The following is a 22,860-nucleotide window of genomic DNA, read 5'->3' on the forward strand; positions in this document are numbered from 1 at the left end:
ACCACTGATCGTGTCCGTGGCAGGAGTTTTAAGGCCCAAATACATAGTTCTGAAATATTCTAGTACTTTTTTTTTACGTTTCTACTTTGACTCCTAACTTATATATAACTGATATACTGTACAAATACTGTACTTTGTACTAGAACTGCTCACTCTGTGCAACGGATTTATTTATATCAAAAACTAAATTGTCACAGTCAATTCTAGACCACAACTTGAATAAATTAATGTTTCTTTGTAATAAGCTCAAAGATTTAATACTTATCTATTAAAATGTATTAAAAAACCTTGTATTTAACGTAAATTGATGAAGCAACAATATAAAGTTATTGATGCAACTGAACAAAACATTACGATTATGACAATGTTTCTGCAGAAAAACTGGACTTGACTATATTTTTTTTACATTTTTCCTCAAACACCAGACACGATACTTTATAAGACATAAATCTGGTCCAGGAGGATAAATAAGTGGTTTGTGTGGATGAACTCACTCCCGATCATCCGGTCCTTCCTGTACTGGTGATGGACGGCCACGATCTTCTGCAGCAGCATCTCCATCTTCTGGACACTGAGGAAGAAAGAGCGTGACATTTTACTGCTCTTCCGTGTACTTTTCAGTGATTTGACGTATTCTTTCCTCTCGTGGATCCATAAAGTGTCTTTTCACCTCTTGTCACTGTCCAGTGTCTCTGAGAGTTTGGCCTGTTCGATCAGAAGATGGTCCAGTTTGTCCTGGAACTCCTGGATCCCGGACGAGTAAATGGGCAAGTGCTCGTGGACCTGAAGATTACACATTATTAATATCCACATTAAATATAGTGCATGGTTTTTATGATGTACCATTTGAACTCACCTGGTGAAGCTTTTGACTGGTGTCGGCTGAATCTTCATTAGAACCACTGAAAGTAAAAAATATGATGTTACATTTGAATCATTTGAATCAATCGTTGGATTTATGCAGCACGTGTCACATCTGGTGTTTTAAAGCAGAAATAAGTAACATATTCACCTTATTGAGTGTCTGTGTAGCCCCTGTTATAGTTAAATATAATATACGTCAACCGGCACCACCACGAGCCGCACGCACCACCACGAGCCGCACGCACCACCACGAGCCGCACGCACCACCACGAGCCGCACGCACCACCACGAGCCGCACGCACCACCACGAGCCGCACGCACCACCACGAGCCGCACGCACCACCACGAGCCGCACGCACCACCACGAGCCGCACGCACCACCACGAGCGGCACGCGGCGCCGCTTCTCCTCCGCTGCACCGGCGTTTCCACGCCCGAACACCGGCTCCGCGCTCCCGCACCCGCCGCCCCGGAGGTCTGTACCTGGGCGAAGGTGTGGCCCCAGCCCGCCACAGGAGCAGACACGGAGAGCGGGGCACCGGCTCCACCCGGAGAAAAGCAGCCCCATACAACCAAGGTACAGCCCCGTTTCTCTGCTTTCCCGCTCCACAGACGGGGGCGATCTGGTCACAAAACTGGACTCAAATGCGTCTTGATTGGGCTAGAGCAACGCCGGCGTCTGGTATGTGGACTGCCGCTTCTGTCCCAACGTCTTTGTTTTGTTAGTCGTTTCCATTGTTTTGTTTTGTTCCCGCGTCTCTGTGTTGTCTTCTGTCTACATCCCTGTTCCTTAACTTCATCGGACATTACTGCACCGTCCATCGATCATCTCCTCCCTCACTCCTGGACTATCTACTGCCCTAGCCGCCAGCTAACAGCTGGCTTAACACCTGCTGAGGTCCGTCATGGTATCGCGGGGCCTCCCTGCCGTGCAGACAAGGTCTGGGGCAACCAACGCCACTCACTCCACCAGCTTCAACACCCGGTCCACTGCTGCTTTTTCACAACTCTCTGCCCACCAGCTTCTAGTTAACCAGCCTCTAGCCACCGCCAACATTCTAACTGGATTACTCTCATCTGCTGCTACGTTCCATCTCCTCCTCGGACTATCACTCCCGCGCCTCCAGGCCACCGCTCCACCAACTTCTCGCCTACTCACCTACACCGCTGCTGACCTTCACCTCCTCAACCATAACCACCGTCTCCCAGCTGCTGCTGCCTCTGCAGCTAGCTCAGCTGGGATCCTTCGCCGGCCCCGCTACATCCACAGGGGCTCTGGTCTCTCCCATAACCAACACTCCAACGACGGCTCACCTATCCCCTCACTCTGGACTAGTTTTCGCCCCCCCCGTCACCCCCACCTGCCGCACTGCCAACCTCAGCAACCTCCGCCCCCCCACCCCTGCGCCCCCATCCATCTCCGCGCCCCCATCCATCTCCGCGCCCCCATCCATCTCCCTTGCACTGCTGAACTGCCGCTCCCTCTCCAACAAATCACCTGTTATATCTGAACTGCTACTGGACAATAACATTGATCTGCTTCTCCTCTGTGAAACATGGCAACAGCCCCTGGACTTCTATGCTCTCAACCAAGCCACTCCCTCCAACTACACTTACACTGCCAAACCCCGCCTCTCCGGGCGTGGGGGAGGTCTTGCTGTTATTCATAAAAAATCTACATCCATCACTGAACTGAACCTCAACCTTCCATCCATCTCATCATTTGAATACCTCGCCTTCTCCCTCCCCAACTCTATCACCGCTATCCTGATCTATTGTCCCCCAAAGCCCCACCCCTCTTTCCTCACTGAATTGTCTGAACTCCTCACCATGGCATCCTCTCTCTCTCTGCCCGCCTCCTACTCACTGGTGACTTCAACATCCACATTGACTGCCCCAACGCCCCACTGACATCCGACTTCCTCTCTCTCCTGGACTGCTTCCATCTCACCCAACACATTGACTTCCCCACCCATACCAAAGGCCACACTCTGGACTTAGTCTGTTCCTCTCTCCTACCCATATCTAAGCCCCACCCCCTCCCCTTCCCACTCTCTGATCATCTCTGCATCCTTTTCTCTGCCCCCCTACCCTCGCCCCACAACCCCAAAAAACGCACCATCACCTACCGCAATATCAAGTCAGTCAACCCCCTCACGCTCTCCCAGCTCATATCCTCTGCTTTCCCCCCTGACTCCCCCCCCTCTTCCCCCGACGACTATGCTGTCATGCTCAACACCACCCTCTCCGACTCCCTTGACTCCCTAGCCCCCTGGAAAACCTCCTCTGTCTCATACATCAACCCCGCCCCCTGGTACATCCCTGAACTCCGCACCATGAAGCAGACTGGCCGCCAACTCGAACGACTCCTCAAAAGAACCCGCCTCACCGTCCAGAAGCCTTCCAATTACACATCTCCTCCTACCGTGACGCTCTCCAAGCCGCCAAATCTGCCCACCTCTCCACCCTCATCAACAGCTCCCACCGGAGCCCTCGCACCCTGTTCTCCACCGTCAACAAGCTGCTCCAGCCACCGGACATCACTCCACCCTCCTCCCCTGACCTCTGCAACTCTTTCCTCCTTGCCTTCAATGACAAAATTTCCAAAATCAACAGCTCCATGACTGCCGTCTCCATTAACTCCATCACCACCCCCACCCCTGCCCCCCCTTCTCTCCCTGACCACCCACCCTTCCCTCCCCTCACCACCTTCTCCTCTGTTAACTCCTCTCATATCATAGACCTCATCACCGCTTCCAAAACCACCACCTGCTCTCTCGACCTCCTCACGATCCTCCTCGATCACCCCCATCCTCAAAAAACCCACCCTAGACTCCGCCAACCTCTCCAACTACCGCCCCATCTCCAACCTGCCGTTCCTCTCAAAAACGCTGGAACGCATCGTCGCCGCCCAACTTCACACCCACCTCCAGTCAAACAACCTCTATGAACCCCTCCAATCTGGCTTCCGCCCACTTCACAGCACTGAAACAGCCCTGGTCAAAGTACTCAACGATCTCCTCACCTCTGCAGACTCCGGGGCCCTCAACGATCTCCTCACCTCTGCAGACTCCGGGGCCCTCAACGATCTCCTCACCTCTGCAGACTCCGGGGCCCTCAACGATCTCCTCACCTCTGCAGACTCCGGGGCCCTCAACATCCTGTTACTACTAGACCTCAGCGCAGCCTTTGACACTATAAACCATTCCATCCTCCTACAAAGGCTGCGCCAACTGGGTGTTGAGGGCTCTGCACTTGACTGGCTCACATCCTACCTCACCAACAGGCAAGAGTTCATTTCCCTCTCCGGTCACTCATCCACCCTCTCCCCAGTAACGCAGGGGGTCCCCCAGGGCTCAGTCCTCGGCCCCCTCCTCTTCATCTGCTACATCTTCCCCCTTGGTCACATCCTCTGCCAACTCAACCTGGACTTTCACTGCTACGCTGACGACACCCAGATATACCTCACCACCAAATCCACCCAAAACCCTCCCCTCAGCCACATCCAAACCTGCATCTCTACAATAAAATCATGGCTCACTCTCAACTTCCTCAAACTGAACAGTGACAAAACAGAGCTCCTCCTCATTGGCACCAAATCCACTCTCAATAAAACTGGTCCCTTTTCACTCAGCATCGACACCTCGACCATCACCCCCTCCACCCTGGTACGCAATCTCGGTGTCATCATGGACCCCACCCTCTCCTTCACTCCCCATGTCAGCCACATCGTCAAGACCTCATACTTCCACCTCCGCCGCATCGCCAAAATCCAACACTGCCTCACCCTCCCCGCTGCTGAATCCCTCATCCATGCCTTCATCTCCTCCCGCCTCGACTACTGCAACTCCCTCCTCACTGGCATCTCCTCCCATTCCCTCCACAGACTCCAAATGGTCCAAAACTCCGCTGCCCGCCTCCTCACCCACACCCGCCTCCTCACCCACACCCGCCTCCTCACCCACACCCGCCTCCTCACCCACACCCGCCTCCTCACCCACACCCGCCTCCTCACCCACACCCGCCTCCTCACCCACACCCTCCTCCTCACCCACACCCTCCTCCTCACCCACACCCGCCTCCTCACCCACACCCGCCTCCTCACCCACACCCGGTCCCGTGATCACATCACTCCCGTTCTCCGCTCTCTCCACTCTCTCCCCATCAAGCAGCGCATAAACTTTAAAATACTCCTCCTCACCTTCAAAGCTCTTCACCACCTTGCCCCCCCCTACCTGTCTGACCTCCTCATCCCCCACCGCCCCACCCGAGCTCTCCGATCCTCCTCCTCTCTCACCCTGACTGCACCAACATCCCGACTCAAAACTTTTGGCGACAGAGCATTCTCCCGAACAGCACCCCGACTCTGGAACTCCCTCCCCCAACCTGTCCACCACTCTCCCTCACTCACAACATTCAAATCCCGCCTAAAAACAGACCTCTTCACCCAAGCCTATGACCTCCCCTACCCCTAGCCTCCTCTACCCCATTGCCTACTCTTCTACCCCCTGTTACATCCCCATCTTTTTCTCTCTACTTCTTCTGTCTTGTTCATTTTATCTGTATATTAATGTGTTCTGTACGTGTTGTCCCCCCTGTCTGTAAATACCCCCCCCTTCTTTTTTATTATGTTCAGCGTCTTTGGGTCACTGAAAAGCGCTATATAAATAAAAGTTATTATTATTAGGCCCGAGCGCCACAAGCTGGCGAGAGGCCTATTAATCTCGTAAGGCCGTGCGAAGCACGGCTGCGAAAGTGCGCACGTAGTGCGCACGAAATCGAGCGCGAAGCGCTCGCCCACTTTCAAACACTCACTAACGCACTCCTCCACTCATGCACGCCCCGTGCATACTAATTAGTTGTAGGAAAATGGAACATTACCGTTGTAAACGGGCGAAGCCCGTGCAAAAGTGCGCACTAAACGAGCACTTTACATTGGAATGACGACCGCGAATAAAGCACTCATTTGCCCTAAGTAGCTCACAAATACGTTCCCCATCTCTTACATGTTCTGTTCATATAAACATGTAATGCAAAAATTGAACATTATTACTGTATAGAGGGCCAAAAACACAAAGTGGGCGGAGCCCACTCAAAATTATCGAAAGTACCCGTCAGTGACCAGGGACCCACACCATGAGGTAGGAAAGCGCGAGCGCTTTCCGAAAATGTATAGTTTATGATATTTGAAAAATGGGAAACATTGTTTTCGCATCGGAATATTATTCTTTCTTTCTTTCTTTCTTTCTTCTTCTCGGGACCAACCCCCCTATTTTTCACCCAGTGAACATTGACGAAAAGTCACAAAAATTTGCACACCTCTAAAAATCGTGCCTCTCTACATTCTGGCTATTTCCCTTTTCTAAAATAAAAAAAATTGGCGCGTCAGCGCCACCAAATGTACCAAAAATGCATTGAGAGATGGGAAATGACCCAAAAAAAATCTGATCGTAGAATCATGAAATTTGGCGCAGAGGTAGATGGTGACAAGAGAAGTAAAAAATATTATTACGGCAACGCCGTCCGCCCAACCAAATGTCGGCCATATTGCTTCAAAAATGGCTAAACATGACTTCGGAGTTTTTCCAAACGTCGTACTTTTACGAACTCCTCCCAGGGCGTTGGCCCTAAAAAGCTGAAATTTGGTGAAAATGCTACTGAGGAGTGGGACATCAAAAGTTATCCAAATTACATTGATACCTCTCACGGTCTCTGAGCGGCGAAGCCGCAAACTGTAGCTAGAATTTCAGAAATCTCCCATATTTAAAATTTCTGCCGTTTGCGCAGATAAAGTCCGAATTGCGTCAAATTAGAATCAGTTGTTAAACTCTTTGCCCTAAACCTACTTGAAGTGAAATAAATTCATTTGGCGCCACAGCGCCCCCTACAGATTTTATATGGAGGTTAAATGTTTAGTTTTGCGAAATTATATGAAATTTGACACACAACTCAATTTTAGCATCCCCATCAAAAAAGTCAATGACTCATGTCATAATTGTTATGGCGTTGTCGTAACGATGACCGAAACCTTTCATGTTTACACTTTAGACTTTCACAAACTCCTCCCAGGGCGTCAGCCCTATTAACCTGAAATTTGGTGAGACTCATCTTCAGGACCATCAAAAGTTATCCACATTTTCATTCAAAGAGTCACGGTGTCTGTGCGACAAAGCCGCACATTTTGCCAAGAATTCAAAATAAAATAGCTTTTTGATGTAAAACAAAGGGGAGAAGATGTGACAGCGTCACAGATTCAGCAGTAGGCGTAATAAAAGGACAATTGGGGCTCCTCTTGCGGCGTGGCGGCGGCGTGGCGAGGGCCGATCATTGCCGCTTGCGGCTATATTTATTTATTATTATTAAATATGTTTTTTAAGGGAGTTTGAAGTGTCCGTCGTCGCCCCCTGCTGTCTCTGAGCGGAAAAGCAGCTGGCATCGACCTGAAGATAACTCTCCTGAGAAACCCTGGCTCTGTTTTATATTTGTCGATGTGAAATGTTTTTCTATATGATTCTACTCTTATTATGAGAAAAAAAGAAAAAAAAGAATAATATTAATAGTTTTTGCTTCCTATTTTCTGTAATTTCACAAGGGAACAGCAGGGGGAGCTCTAACGAGTTACTTAGTTCTGCTGCATCTTGTAAAGTACTTTCAATAATGAATATGCACATAAATGAAGTCAACGTATTGAGTTGAGCTGTATAAAAAGCTAAAACACACATTCTGAACCTTTTTGACCCTGGATTACATGTATCATAGCGCCGGGGGCCAAAGTAGGGCCCCGGCGCTATGATACATGTAATCCAGGGTTAAGAATCATAGACATAAGACACTTTGAGCACTTAAATAATCAGTGTTTGATGAGTTCCTTTTGACTTTCCCCGGATACTGGGACTTCTACGACACCTGAACAATACTTTTTTAGGCACCTACTGTGTTATTAATCCTTGTACAGAAAAATAAATAATAATAAATAATAGTTCTCTCCCAGGACAAACCAGGCATCAAAATATTACTTCCTGCACCAGTTTGTGTTACTCAATATCATTAGTAACTTCTTTTCTGTATTTGACTGATCCCTCTTAACGGGAACTTTAAAAACACTGAGGAACTTCCTGGACGTCAGGAGGTTCAGACTCAAACAAGCTCAAACGAGACCAGGAAACAGCATTAAAACCTGATTAAATGGTCAGTTTAGCCCAATATACAGGACATCTGAGGTATTTGAGGTGGAGTTGTATCATCTCAGGTTAAAAGCACAGAAACATCGTGACAGTCAATACTCACAGAGCGTAGATCCTTTGCTCAACATTGAAACAGGACTGAAGTCTTAACGTGATCTTTGAGATACTGAACATGGCTTCTCTGCACTCTCCACGCAGCTTCATTCTGAGGACAATATCACACAAAAACACATGAAAAACACTTCCAGACAGTAAAATAACGTAATACCAGCGTCTCACATGTAGCAGTAATATCCTTGTAACAGCAGGTCTCGATGTAAATGCAGCATTTTAACTATTCGAAGATATTGATGAACAACTCCAACTATTGTCTGAAGAAAACACAGTGTTTGAAGTTTGTAGATTTATACGTCAAAAGGAAAGAGTGAAATGCAGGATTACCTTAGTGAAACTGTAGTCTGCGATCACATCGAACTTAGGTGGAATGACTGGAGACTCAGCTACAGAACAAAAGACATACGACTTATTCAAATATAAAACTAGCAGCGCAAATACAAATACATGTCAATTAAATGGGGTAAAAAATACGTCACAAACAGTGAAGTAATAATTTCAACACTCAAAACAAGGGATTATATAAAACTATAAAACGCTTGTGTTATGACTGTGGTGAGGAAGAACATCACAATTAATGAAAATATAAAATTTAATATAAACTTTAATTTCCATGTTTATGAAATCGAACTTGACAAAATAAAATCAATGTGACAAAAACAGACAGATTCCTCACTGAGATTTAATACAAAATACTTACTTTTGCTTCTAAAATTGTCACGATTTGTCTTTTTTTTTTTTGTTCTTACGATTCTATTGGGGCCTGAAAAATCACTGAATTATTGATTAACCTATAGTCACAATGTCCCTCAAAACGATGTTAAATGGCACAAAGAAGTAACTGTTTCCACTTCTTTATGAGCGTGTTCTGATGTGAGCGGCCTCAGACTGCTCTCTTACGCTCTCTGAAGGGCAGGCTGGAGCTGTTGTCGGGGCAGTGGCTGAGCAGCAGCAGGGGGCGCTGTGGAGACGTGTGGGGCAGGTTCACCACCTTCATGTTGCCCTCTAGTGGCAGCTCGTGGCCCAGGTGCAGTAACGTCTGCTGCTGAGGAGGCAAACCCGTCTGAGCGCTGACATCCTCCAGGAACACGGCCACGCTGCAGAGCACAGAGGCACAGAGAGCTTTATTTAACCTTCATTTAACCTTTATTTAACCTTTATTTAACCTTTATTCAACCTTTTATTTAACCTTTATTTAACCTTTATTTAACCTTTTATTTAACCTTTATTTAACCTTTAACCTTCATTTAACCTTCATTTAACCTTCATTTAACCTTTATTTAACCTTTATTTAACCTTTAACCTTCATTTAACCTTCATTTAACCTTTATTTAACCTTTATCTAACCCTTATTTAGCCCTTCATTTAACCTTTATTTAACCTTCATTTAACCCTCATTTAACCTTTAATTAACCTTCATTTAACCTTTATTTAACCCTTATTTAACCTTTATTTAACCTTTATTTAACCTTTATTTAACCCTTATTTAACCTTTATTTATCCTTCATTTAACCTTTATTTAACCTTTATTTAACCCTTATTTAACCTTTATTTAACCTTTATTTAACCTTTATTTAACCTGGAGGATCCCACTGAGAGGAAAGGAGAGCTACAACTGTGTTTTTAGGATTTATTTTACCTTAATTTACCCTTTATTTTACCTTTATTTAAGCTTTATTTAACCTGGAGGATCCCACTGAGAGGTTATAAGTTATAGAAAAGCCTGGTTTTAAAGGCATTTAAGGACAAGACCTCAGTCCGTTTCCAGTCTTTTTCCAACATATTCCAAGCAAAAGGAGCTGAGTGGATAAAGGCTCTGAGCGGGAAGAAGAAAGAAACGTGCTCTGTGCTTCGAGCAATGATGACGTGTCACAAAATGCTCAGGATCTCACGCAAAACTACTAAAAACACAGTGAAGTACTAGAAAACATAATTGAAAAGGCAGATTAAACGGTCAAAAGACGGCGGTTAGCTCAGTCCTTCTCTGCTTATCTTCTGCTCTTGTGCCTTTACATCCTCATAATCTTGAAATAATATAATAAGAAACCAATCGTAAGTTCAGACCGGCCTTTACGTGTCGTACATTGACGTCTCGGTCTCCGTCATGTGTTTGGTCGGCTGATGTGAACAGATTTTGGTGCAGCCGTTCTATTGCTCCAAGTGAGAAGACGGCGCCAAAATCTGTTCAGAGTTTAGCCCAAGGACACAACAGGAAGCAAACGTTCATGAGGGGATTTAACTGCCTAAACTAACACCAACTGAGCTACGTCTGCGCTTTTATTTTGGTAAGGATACAACAAGTGTCGCTCTCACAGCCGCAGACGCGCTCATTATTTACCCTCATATTCATGTGCAATTACTGATGTAAATAAGTGTTTACTTTACCACTATTATTAGTATTATTTGTCTTATGCTAGCTATTTTCATTTTATTTAATATTTTTATTTTATTTTCCCTCCATTCCTTATTAAGAATATGAGAGGTTCTGTCTATAGGAGTTTTGTTTATAAGAGTTTTTCTATTAAGAATCCTATAAGTTTTCTGCTCTTCTCTTCTGTATCTACTTGCGTTGCAACATCGCAATTTCCCCATTGTGTGGACAAATAAAGTCTTATCTTATCTCCTTCATGATGAGAGAAGGTGAATGGTTGGACGTACGTGCTGTAGTGGTGCACGTAGGCGCAGAGCTGCGCGCCCTGCTGCAGTGAGAACACGTGCACGGCGAGCCTCTGCAGGATGTTGGTGGTCGCCGTGAAGAACTGGTCAAAGCCCCAGCACTTGTCCGGGTCGGCCTCCAGGACCCCGGCCAGCACGGGGACCAGCTGCACCCTCAGGCCCCTGGACAAGTAACACAGGGGAGGAGTTACGCGTACGCACAGGTCAGAGGTCAGAGGTCAGAGTCAGAGCGCCTTTCGCCCTTTGGCCAAATTGGGATTGAGAAATATAAAGAGAAAATGAACAAAATTGAACAGATTTGACCAACTTTGGATGTGGTTAGGATGTTTGTCTTGTTTCATGTGTTGTTTTAAAAAAGTTACCAAAAAAAAGGTCTAAAAAAATAAATGAGTCAATTTTTAGTTTTTTTATATAAATATGTTTTATATAAATTATATAAGGCAAAAAATCAAAAAAATTGAATTATCTTCCTGCTCTTAGAGTCCAAGGGAAAATATAGACAGTGGTAACAAAGGTGGCCCTGGTTCCTACTGTGTGAGCCTGCATATAGACAGTGGTAACAAAGGTGGCCCTGGTTCCTACTGCGTGAGTCTGCATATAGACAGTGGTAACAAAGGTGTCTCTGGTTCCTACTGTGTGAGTCTGCATATAGACAGTGGTAACAAAGGTGGCCCTGGTTCCTACTGCGTGAGTCTGCATATAGACAGTGGTAACAAAGGTGGCCCTGGTTCCTACTGCGTGAGCCTGCATATATACAGTGGTAACAAAGATGTCTCTGGTTCCTACTGTGTGAGTCTGCATATAGACAGTGGTAACAAAGATGTCTCTGGTTCCTACTGTGTGAGTCTGCATATAGACAGTGGTAACAAAGGTGTCTCTGGTTCCTACTGTGTGAGCCTGCATATAGACAGTGGTAACAAAGGTGTCTCTGGTTCCTACTGTGTGAGTCTGCATATATACAGTGGTAACAAAGATGTCTCTGGTTCCTACTGTGTGAGTCTGCATATAGACAGTGGTAACAAAGATGTCTCTGGTTCCTACTGTGTGAGTCTGCATATAGACAGTGGTAACAAAGGTGTCTCTGGTTCCTACTGTGTGAGCCTGCATATAGACAGTGGTAACAAAGGTGTCTCTGGTTCCTACTGCGTGAGCCTGCATATAGACAGTGGTAACAAAGGTGGCCCTGGTTCCTACTGCGTGAGCCTGCATATAGACAGTGGTAACAAAGGTGGCCCTGGTTCCTACTGCGTGAGCCTGCATAGAGACAGTGGTAACAAAGGTGTCTCTGGTTCCTACTGCGTGAGTCTGCATATAGACAGTGGTAACAAAGGTGTCTCTGGTTCCTACTGTGTGAGTCTGCATATATACAGTGGTAACAAAGGTGTCTCTGGTTCCTACTGCGTGAGCCTGCATATAGACAGTGGTAACAAAGGTGTCTCTGGTTCCTACTGCGTGAGTCTGCATATATACAGTGGTAACAAAGGTGTCTCTGGTTCCTACTGTGTGAGCCTGCATATAGACAGTGGTAACAAAGGTGTCTCTGGTTCCTACTGCGTGAGCCTGCATATAGACAGTGGTAACAAAGGTGTCTCTGGTTCCTACTGTGTGAGCCTGCATATAGACAGTGGTAACAAAGGTGGCCTTGGTTCCTACTGTGTGAGCCTGCATATAGACAGTGGTAACAAAGGTGGCCCTGGTTCCTACTGCGTGAGCCTGCATATAGACAGTGGTAACAAAGGTGGCCCTGGTTCCTACTGTGTGAGCCTGCATGTAGACAGTGGTAACAAAGGTGGCCCTGGTTCCTACTGTGTGAGCCTGCATATAGACAGTGGTAACAAAGGTGGCCCTGGTTCCTACTGCGTGAGCCTGCATATAGACAGTGGTAACAAAGGTATCTCTGGTTCCTACTGCGTGGGCCTGCATATAGACAGTGGTAACAAAGGTGTCTCTGGTTCCTACTGCGTGAGCCTGCATATATACAGTGGTAACAAAGGTGTCTCTGGTTCCTACTGCGTGAGTCTGCAGATAGACAGTAGTAACAAAGGTGTCTCTGGTTCCTACTGCGTGAGCCTGCATATAGACAGTGGTAACAAAGGTGTCTCTGGTTCCTACTGCGTGAGCCTGCATATAGACAGTGGTAACAAAGGTGTCTCTGGTTCCTACTGTGTGAGCCTGCATATAGACAGTGGTAACAAAGGTGTCTCTGGTTCCTACTGTGTGAGTCTGCATATAGACAGTGGTAACAAAGGTGTATCTGGTTCCTACTGCGTGAGCCTGCATATAGACAGTGGTAACAAAGGTGTCTCTGGTTCCTACTGTGTGAGTCTGCATATATACAGTGGTAACAAAGGTGTCTCTGGTTCCTACTGTGTGAGTCTGCATATATACAGTGGTAACAAAGATGTCTCTGGTTCCTACTGCGTGAGCCTGCATATAGACAGTGGTAACAAAGATGTCTCTGGTTCCTACTGCGTGAGCCTGCATATAGACAGTGGTAACAAAGGTGTCTCTGGTTCCTACTGTGTGAGTCTGCATATATACAGTGGTAACAAAGATGTCTCTGGTTCCTACTGCGTGAGCCTGCATATATACAGTGGTAACAAAGATGTCTCTGGTTCCTACTGTGTGAGCCTGCATATAGACAGTGGTAACAAAGATGTCTCTGGTTCCTACTGCGTGAGCCTGCATATAGACAGTGGTAACAAAGGTGTCTCTGGTTCCTACTGTGTGAGTCTGGATATATACAGTGGTAACAAAGATGTCTCTGGTTCCTACTGCGTGATCCTGCATATAGACAGTGGTAACAAAGGTGTCTCTGGTTCCTACTGCGTGAGTCTGCATATAGACAGTGGTAACAAAGGTGTATCTGGTTCCTACTGCGTGAGCCTGCATATAGACAGTGGTAACAAAGGTGTCTCTGGTTCCTACTGTGTGAGTCTGCATTTATACAGTGGTAATAAAGGTGTCTCTGGTTCCTACTGTGTGAGTCTGCATATATACAGTGGTAACAGAGATGTCTCTGGTTCCTACTGCGTGAGCCTGCATATAGACAGTGGTAACAAAGATGTCTCTGGTTCCTACTGCGTGAGCCTGCATATAGACAGTGATAACAAAGGTGTCTCTGGTTCCTACTGTGTGAGTCTGCATATATACAGTGGTAACAAAGATGTCTCTGGTTCCTACTGTGTGAGTCTGCATATAGACAGTGGTAACAAAGATGTCTCTGGTTCCTACTGTGTGAGTCTGCATATAGACAGTGGTAACAAAGATGTCTCTGGTTCCTACTGCGTGAGCCTGCATATAGACAGTGGTAACAAAGGTGTCTCTGGTTCCTACTGTGTGAGTCTGCATATATACAGTGGTAACAAAGATGTCTCTGGTTCCTACTGCGTGAGCCTGCATATAGACAGTGGTAACAAAGATGTCTCTGGTTCCTACTGCGTGAGCCTGCATATAGACAGTGGTAACAAAGATATCTCTGGTTCCTACTGCGTGAGCCTGCATAGAGACAGTGGTAACAAAGGTGTATCTGGTTCCTACTGTGTGAGTCTGCATATATACAGTGGTAACAAAGATGTCTCTGGTTCCTACTGCGTGAGCCTGCATATAGACAGTGGTAACAAAGATGTCTCTGGTTCCTACTGCGTGAGCCTGCATATAGACAGTGGTAACAAAGGTGTCTCTGGTTCCTACTGCGTGAGCCTGCATATAGACAGTGGTAACAAAGATGTCTCTGGTTCCTAGTGCGTGAGCCTGCATATAGACAGTGGTAACAAAGATGTCTCTGGTTCCTACTGCGTGAGCCTGCATATAGACAGTGGTAACAAAGATGTCTCTGGTTCCTACTGCGTGAGCCTGCAGCTGTGAGGAAGCTTGTAGCTCCACTCGATGGGGCCCCCGTCCACGCGCTGCACCCCGGCTATGGCCCCTGTCGGCTTCTCTGTGGTGATTTTGTGCCTGAAAACACAAACACTCAAAAGTAACAACACATAAAATATATATGTTAATTATCTTTATCCATGTTTTATGTTTTGTTTGAGCGAGAAAATAAATACATAAATCAATAATGTTAGTGGGTTTCCCTTGACTTTGTGTTGCATTCTGAGCAGAAAAGTGATTTAAAGCGCCCCCTACAGGTTGGATCACTCATTGAACTAAAACGCAGTCAAGTTTAATATATTTTTAATTTTGCTCAAATTTATAAATATGTTATCACAAAATAGCTATTTTTTTTAGGTTTGTAATTTCACTTCCTGTTTGTAATTGATGACGTCACAGAAGGAAATTCTGTAACTGTAACATTTTTGCGTGTTACAGGTACATAATGCTTCCTGGAGGAGGGGCTTAATTAACATTTCCTGTTTCCTGCTTCCGAAGAGTGCACACGCTTTTTTGCTCGCTCCGCTTGCTATCGCTGCTTTCCTTATTTATTTTGCTTTTTAATCAGTTTTTGTCTTCCAAACATTTTTGCTTTAGACTTTTTCAAGTAAACCAAGGATTTTAAGAACATTTTTCCAGTTTTAACGACATATCTGACGCCAGCGACATGTCCGTGAGAAGAAGGGAGAACTGTGAACGCTGTCGGAAATATCAACAAGAAATTAATGAGCTGAAAACACGGATATTTGTTTTGGAATCTGAAAAAGTTCTTCACGATACCATTCCTGTGTCAACCGACGGTAAGAAGAGCACACTTTTTACAAGAAAAACTGCTACTTTCAACCTAAACCGCAGTGACTCTGTGTCGTTTCCAAAACTGTCTAAAAACCAGAAAGACCAGGCTGTTTCTTGGAGCAAAGCCTAAACGATACAAAGATAACGTGAAGTCACCTAAAATACAGCTCACCAACAGATTTTTACCACTTTCAGAGATGGAATTAAATGAAAAAAGGAAAGATGACGTGGCCAAAATACAGCGAGGAGGATCTGTGCCAGGAGCCAAGGTCAAGATTGTTTTAGTTGGGGACGGCGCGATAAGTCACGTGACGCATGAAAAGATAAACACACATTCTTTTCCAAGCGCCACTGTTTCTGAGATAACGTCACTCCTTCCAAATATTATGGCTAAGCATGGAGGAGCTAAACAGCTGATTGTGCACGTGGGTGCAGTGGACATGCGGCAGGAACAGACTGAAGTTTTGAAAAAAGACTTCTTGAAGTTATTCGACGTGCTTGATAAAATGGAAATCAAAACATTCATAAGTGGACCTCTTCCAAACATCGACAGGAGGATAAACAAGTTTAGCCGGCTTCTTCAGCTGAACACATGGCTGTCCAAAGAGTGTACCCCTAGAGGACTACACTACATTGAGAACTTCTATCTATTCTGGAAACGAGAGGACCTGTTTAAGAGAAATGGCCCCCACCTATGCAGAGGTGGAGTGAGGGTGCTGACAGAGAACCTGCTCCACGCTCTGAGGCATTGGACTGGGCCTGGACAGGGTCCTGAGCAGATAGTTAGAGAAGAAAGGAATGAGAGAAGAATTCCTGCTCCATCAGCCAGAGACCGAGCCAATGTTTCAACATCAAAAGCACCACAACCTCAGCCTCCACCAAAGGATTCATCAGCAGCTGCTCCACCACCACCAGCAAAGGATTCAGCTCCAGCTGGTCCACATTCACCTCCAGCAAAGGAACAATCTTCAAAGGCCTTGGACCCATCTGTGACAAGCCCAACAACATCCCTGTCATCGCCCCTGCCTTCACACCAGCCCTGGGTTCCCCCTGCAACATCTACTCCCACTAAAGATTCATCATTCTCCTTCTCATCTCCACTCTCACCCATGGGCCTTCCCAGCCATTTTGAAAGTCTGATCAAATCAGGCATTAAGATGGCTCCACTCACGCCCAATATAGCAAGGGCTATGCCGACTACACCAACAAAAGCCCCACCACCCATCCCCCCTCGCCTCTCACCTGGTCCCAAACTCTCCTTGGCTACAAAAGCCCCACCACCCATCCAACCTCGCCTTTCACCTGGTATCTCCCATAGCTAGGATGCACTGGGTCTCAGCGTTGCCGGGACTTATTGTCACATTAAAAATCAAACCAACCCGGGGCCCTATGTAAAAAGAGCCCCCCCTAGTGCTATTTCTGTAGCCACATCATCACACAGATGGAAAAACAAAATGCGAGTCAGGCCCAATCTGAGAAATGTGATTCATATTCCCTGTGAAAAGATAAAGCCCAGTCCCACTGAAACTAGTCTGAAACTTACTGTGCTAAATGTCAGATCCTTATGTAACAAATATCTCTTAATTAATAATTGTATTTCTTCTTATAATCTTGATTTTATGTTTTTAACTGAAACATGGCTTGACAAAAACACAGGAAATGTAGTTCTGATAGAATCTGCTCCACCCAACTTTAAGTTTGAATCTGAAACACGAGAAAACAAAAAAGGGGGTGGAGTCTGTGCTGTCTTTAGAGATGAAATAATTACCCGCAGGTTGTCTTTTGGGGTGTTTTCATCATTTGAGTATGTATCCTTTAAAATGGAGCTAAAACGGTCTCCATCCATTCTCTTCATTGTTTTATACAAGCCTCCCCAGCACTGCCAAAGTTTTATTGATGATTTTACTGAGATGCTTTCAGTCATATGCACAGACTTTGATGGTTTGGTCATTACAGGTGATTTCAATGTGCATGTTGATAATATTTGTGACAGAAACGCTAAAGAGCTTGATGCTGTCCTTGAAACCTTCAGTCTTACTCAGCATGTGAGAGGCCCCACCCACAGCAAAGGACACACTCTAGATCTCATAATTACAAAGGGGGTAAATATTTCAAATGTTAATGTGATCGATGTTGCTCTGTCTGATCATTTCTGTGTCTTCTTTAACCTGTCTGTTTCTCCCAAACCTCCGGTTGGTCCTGCAGTTGTTCAGAGGAGACACATAAGTGATGGCACAGGTGCACTGTTTATGGAAATGATAAACTTTGAAAATGTCTCATGTTCTAATGTAAATGATTTGTTGAACTCTGTTACATCTAGTGTTTTGAATGTTCTGGACACCATCGCCCCTATAAAGGCTAAAATGGTTAAAAATAAGCAGAAGGCGCCGTGGAGAAATGATGATTCGGTCAGGGCACAGAAAAGGGAGTGCCGCAGGGCCGAACGGAAATGGCGCAAGTCAAAGCTCCAGGTTCAAAAAGAGATTTACAAAGAAAAGCTGAACATGTACAACCTAATCTTATGTAGAACTAGGGAAAGATATTTTTCTGAAATAATTGGAAGCTGCAGTAACAACTCGCGTGTCCTGTTTGCCACAGTAAACAGATTAACAAACCCTCCAGCTCAGCTGCCGTTAGAACTCATTTCCACATCCAAGTGTAATGAGTTTGCATTATTCTTTAATGACAAAGTTCAGGGCATTAAAAATGCTATAAATCCCACAATGCAAAAAATTACCCTAAAACCACCAAGACACTTAGAGCTAACTCACTTTGCACCAGTAACTGACAAAACTGTCCATGAGATCATCACCAGTCTGAGTTCATCTACATGCTGCCTTGATGTGTTACCCACCAAATTTCTAAAGTCTGTGCTGAACAGTTTGTTAGCACCACTCACTCACATAGTTAACATGTCGCTTCAATCTGGAACATTCCCAATGTCTTTGAAAACTGCGGTCATAAAGCCTCTCCTAAAGAAGAGCAGTCTTGATGCCGCAGTACTGAGTCATTACCGGCCCATCTCTAATCTGCCATTTTGGGGCAAAGTCCTTGAAAAGGTTGTTTACCAACAGCTCACAGATTTCCTCTTAATAAACAACTCATTTGATGTTTTTCAGTCAGGTTTTAGACCTCATCACAGCACTGAGACTGCTCTTGTCAAGGTGACAAATGACATCCGCCTGAACACTGACACGGGCAAAGCCTCAGTCTTAATTCTGTTAGATCTGAGTGCTGCTTTTGACACTGTCGATCATGGGATCCTCTTACAGAGACTAGAGGACTGGGTGGGCATCACTGGCACTGCCCTAAACTGGTTAAGGTCCTATCTGGAAGACAGGAAGTACTTTGTTGAAATTGGCAGCTGTGTCTCAGACCACATGACCCTGACCTGTGGAGTGCCCCAAGGGTCAGTCCTGGGTCCCCTTCTGTTCAACCTCTACATGCTGCCGTTGGGTCAGTTGATACGCAGTGAAAATGTGTCCTATCACAATTATGCAGACGACACTCAGATCTATGTTTCACTATCGGCAGGTGACTCTGGACCAGTAGATTCACTCTGTCACTGCATCCAACAGATCAGTTTGTGGATGCAAAACAACTTTCTCCAGCTGAACTCAGACAAGACTGAAATAATCGTTTTTGGCCCACAGAAACAAAGAGAAAGTGTTAGCGGTCACCTCCAGAGTCTCGCTCTAAAACCTACAAACCAAATTAGAAATCTGAGGGTAATAATGGACTCAGACTTGAACTTTAATAGCCACGTCAAATCAATAACATCAGCAGCTTTTTACCATCTAAAAAACATTGCCAAAATCAAAAATATAGTGTCAAAACCAGATTTAGAGAGACTTATCCATGCGTTTGTCTCCAGTAGATTAGACTGTAACGGCCTGCTCACTGGCCTCTCCAAACGAGCTGTAAAACAGCTGCAGTACATCCAGAACGCTGCTGCTCGGGTCCTGACTAGAACCAGGAAGTATGATCACATTAGTCCTGTTCTCAGGTCTCTGCACTGCCCCCTGTGGCTCAGAGAATAGACTTTAAAGCAGCTCTGCTTGTGTACAAGTCTCTCCATGGCCTAGCACCAAAGTACATCTTGGATATGTTAGTGCCATATGAACCATCTCGGACTCTGAGGACCTCAGGGACCTGCCTCCTGCTGGTGCCCAGAGTCAGGACAAAACATGGGGAATCTGCGTTTCAGTTTTATGCAGCTAAAATCTGGAACAGTCTTCCTGAAGATGTGAGACAGGCTTCTACTCTGACAATGTTCAAATCTAAGCTAAAAACTGTTTTGTTTAGCTGCGCATATGACTGAAAGGATTTTTTCTTTGCACTCTTCTCTTTTGTTTGTGATTTTATTAGTTTAGAAAATCAGTTGGATTGATAATTTTTAATTTAGTTAATTTTATTGTATTTCTGTAATTTCTTTGTGATTTGAATGCATTTTTCCTGCTGTGTGAAGCACTTTGAATTGCCTTGTGTATGAAATGTGCTCTACAAATAAACTTGCCTTGCCTTGCCTTGCCTTGCCTTAAACAGGAAGTGTGCCGCAGGATGAGGCGTCGCCGCGAGGATGAGGCGTCGCCGTGAGTATGAGGCGTCGCCGTGGGTGTGACTAGAATACTAGAATACTTGCGTCCTGCACGTACATGGTGGGCTTGTTCTTGCGCGGCCCTCCGTACGGCGTGAAGGGCAGGGCCCCGGCGGCGGCGTGGTAAAAGGTGACGCCGATGCTCCACAGATCCACGTTCACGCCGTAGGACTTCTGATGAGGCTTCCTCAGGACGGCGCGCTCGTACATGTCCGGGTGCTGCAGGCACAAGTTACATTCCATATCTACTGTGTATTACAACACTGTCACACTTCTGTACATCCACAAGAGGGCGCTCTGCTGGTGCAGGACACAGAGGCTTGTTTATCGCCTGATTCAGCCGTTTTAAACAAATCTAATTCATTTATATATTCAGAGCACATTTCTTAGGTTAAAACTGCTAAAATAATTTTCTATCTCAATTTTAACACTAATTATTTTTCCCACAGACCAAATTATCTCTTTCATATAAATCTATAAATTGTAACATTTTAATTTCTGTTTATCATGTGTGATATTTTGAAGTAGATATACTTAGACCCTTCAGTTGAAATGAGGGATTCACGACGAGTTTAAGTACGATTATGTAGAAGAAACAGTGCAGTGTATTTGTTAGAAGTAAATGTATGTGTTAGAAGTAAATGTACGTTAGAAGTAAATGTATTTGTTAGAAGTAAATGTATGTGTTAGAAGTAAATGTATGTGTTAGAAGTAAATGTATGTGTTAGAAGTAAATGTACGTTAGAAGTAAATGTATTTGTTAGAAGTAAATGTATTTGTTAGAAGTAAATGTATGTGTTAGAAGTAAATGTATGTGTTAGAAGTAAATGTATTTGTTAGAAGTAAATGTATGTGTTAGAAGTAAATGTACGTGTTAGAAGTAAATGTACGTGTTAGAAGTAAATGTATGTGTTAGAAGTAAATGTATTTGTTAGAAGTAAATGTATGTGTTAGAAGTAAATGTATGTGTTAGAAGTAAATGTATGTTAGAAGTAAATGTATTTGTTAGAAGTAAATGTATGTTAGAAGTAAATGTATTTGTTAGAAGTAAATGTATGTGTTAAAAGTAAATGTATGTGTTAGAAGTAAATGTATTTGTTAGAAGTAAATGTATGTGTTAAAAGTAAATGTATGTTAGAAGTAAATGTATGTTAGAAGTAAATGTATGTTAGAAGTAAATGTATTTGTTAGAAGTAAATGTATTTGTTAGAAGTAAATGTATGTGTTAAAAGTAAATGTATTTGTTAGAAGTAAATGTATATTAGAAGTAAATGTATGTGTTAGAAGTAAATGTATGTTAGAAGTAAATGTATTTGTTAGAAGTAAATGTATGTGTTAAAAGTAAATGTATTTGTTAGAAGTAAATGTATGTGTTAGAAGTAAATGTATTTGTTAGAAGTAAATGTATGTGTTAAAAGTAAATGTATTTGTTAGAAGTAAATGTATTTGTTAGAAGTAAATGTATGTGTTAGAAGTAAATGTATTTGTTAGAAGTAAATGCATTTGTTAGAAGTAAATGTATGTTAGAAGTAAATGTATTTGTTAGAAGTAAATGTATTTGTTAGAAGTAAATGTATGTGTTAGAAGTAAATGTATTTGTTAGAAGTAAATGTATTTGTTAGAAGTAAATGTATATTAGAAGTAAATGTATTTGTTAGAAGTAAATGTATGTGTTAGAAGTAAATGTATTTGTTAGAAGTAAATGTATTTGTTAGAAGTAAATGTATGTGTTAGAAGTAAATGTATTTGTTAGAAGTAAATGTATTTGTTAGAAGTAAATGTATGTGTTAGAAGTAAATGTATCCATCCATCCATCTTCTGCCGCTTTATCCGGGGCCGGGTCGCGGGGGCAGCAGTCTGAGCAGGGACTCCCAGACTTCTTCTCCCCAGACACTTCCTCTAACTCCTCCGGGGGGATCCCGAGGCGTTCCCAGGCCAGCCGAGAGACATAGTCTCTCCAGCGTGTCCTGAGTCTTCCCCGGGGCCTCTTCCCGGTGGGACATGCCTGAAACACCTCCCGAGGGAGGCGCCCAGGAGGCTCCGGAACAGATGCCCGAGCCACCTCAGCTGGAGGAGCAGCGGCTCTACTCCGAGCTCCCCCCGTGTGGCCGAGCTCCTCACCTTATCTCTAAGGGAGCGCCCAGCCACACGGCGGAGGAAACTCATTTCGACCGCTTGTATCCACGATCTTGTTCTTTCAGTCACTACCCAAAGCTCATGACCATAGGTGAGGTCAGAACGTAGACCGCCCGGTAAATAGAGAGCTTTGCCTTTCGGCTCAGCTCCCTCTTCACCACAACGGTCCGATGCAGCGACTGCATCACTGCAGCCGCTGCACGATCCGCCTGTCGATCTCACGCTCCATCCTTCACTCACTCGTGAACAAGACCCCGAGATACTTGAACTTCTCCACTTGGGGCAAGGACCCCCCGCCCACCTGGAGAGGGCAAGCCACCTTTTTCCGGTCGAGAACCATGGCCTCGGATTTGGAGCTGATTCTCATCCCAGTCGCTTCACACTCGGCTCAAACCGTCCCAGTGCAGCTGCAGGTCCGGGTTTGATGGAGCCATCAGGACAACATCGTCTGCAAACAGCAGAGATGAGATCCTGTGGTCCCCAAACCGGACACCCTCCGACCCCTGACCACACCCTCCGACCCCTGACTGCGCCTAGAAATTCTGTCCATAAAAATTATGAACAGAACCGGTGACAAAGGGCAGCCCTGAGGAGTCCAACATGCACTGGGAACAGG

At 44.9% G+C, this 22,860-nt stretch overlaps 1 protein-coding gene across 1 annotated transcript in view; it reads right to left on the reverse strand.

Moving 5' to 3' along the window:
* Positions 1–444: 444 nt before the first annotated feature.
* LOC140375882 (inhibitor of nuclear factor kappa-B kinase subunit epsilon-like) overlaps positions 445–22,860 on the reverse strand; it is a gene marked incomplete at its 3' end in the record, with an annotated part of 32,499 nt that continues 10,083 nt past the window's right edge. Inside the window, exons 6-15 of the mRNA XM_072461925.1 lie at positions 20,167–20,327; positions 14,684–14,794; positions 10,820–10,999; positions 9,062–9,258; positions 8,489–8,547; positions 8,327–8,418; positions 8,151–8,252; positions 857–902; positions 671–783; positions 445–571 (exon numbers count right to left, since the gene is read on the reverse strand). Coding sequence (XP_072318026.1) covers positions 445–571; positions 671–783; positions 857–902; positions 8,151–8,252; positions 8,327–8,418; positions 8,489–8,547; positions 9,062–9,258; positions 10,820–10,999; positions 14,684–14,794; positions 20,167–20,327 — 1,188 coding nt within the window. The remainder of the gene's footprint in view (positions 572–670; positions 784–856; positions 903–8,150; positions 8,253–8,326; positions 8,419–8,488; positions 8,548–9,061; positions 9,259–10,819; positions 11,000–14,683; positions 14,795–20,166; positions 20,328–22,860) is intronic.

This window comes from Eucyclogobius newberryi, unplaced genomic scaffold (assembly GCF_026437365.1).
Source record: "Eucyclogobius newberryi isolate DKJ021-1_F unplaced genomic scaffold, fEucNew1.0.hap1 SCAF_341, whole genome shotgun sequence".
Taxonomy (NCBI): domain Eukaryota; kingdom Metazoa; phylum Chordata; class Actinopteri; order Gobiiformes; family Gobiidae; genus Eucyclogobius; species Eucyclogobius newberryi.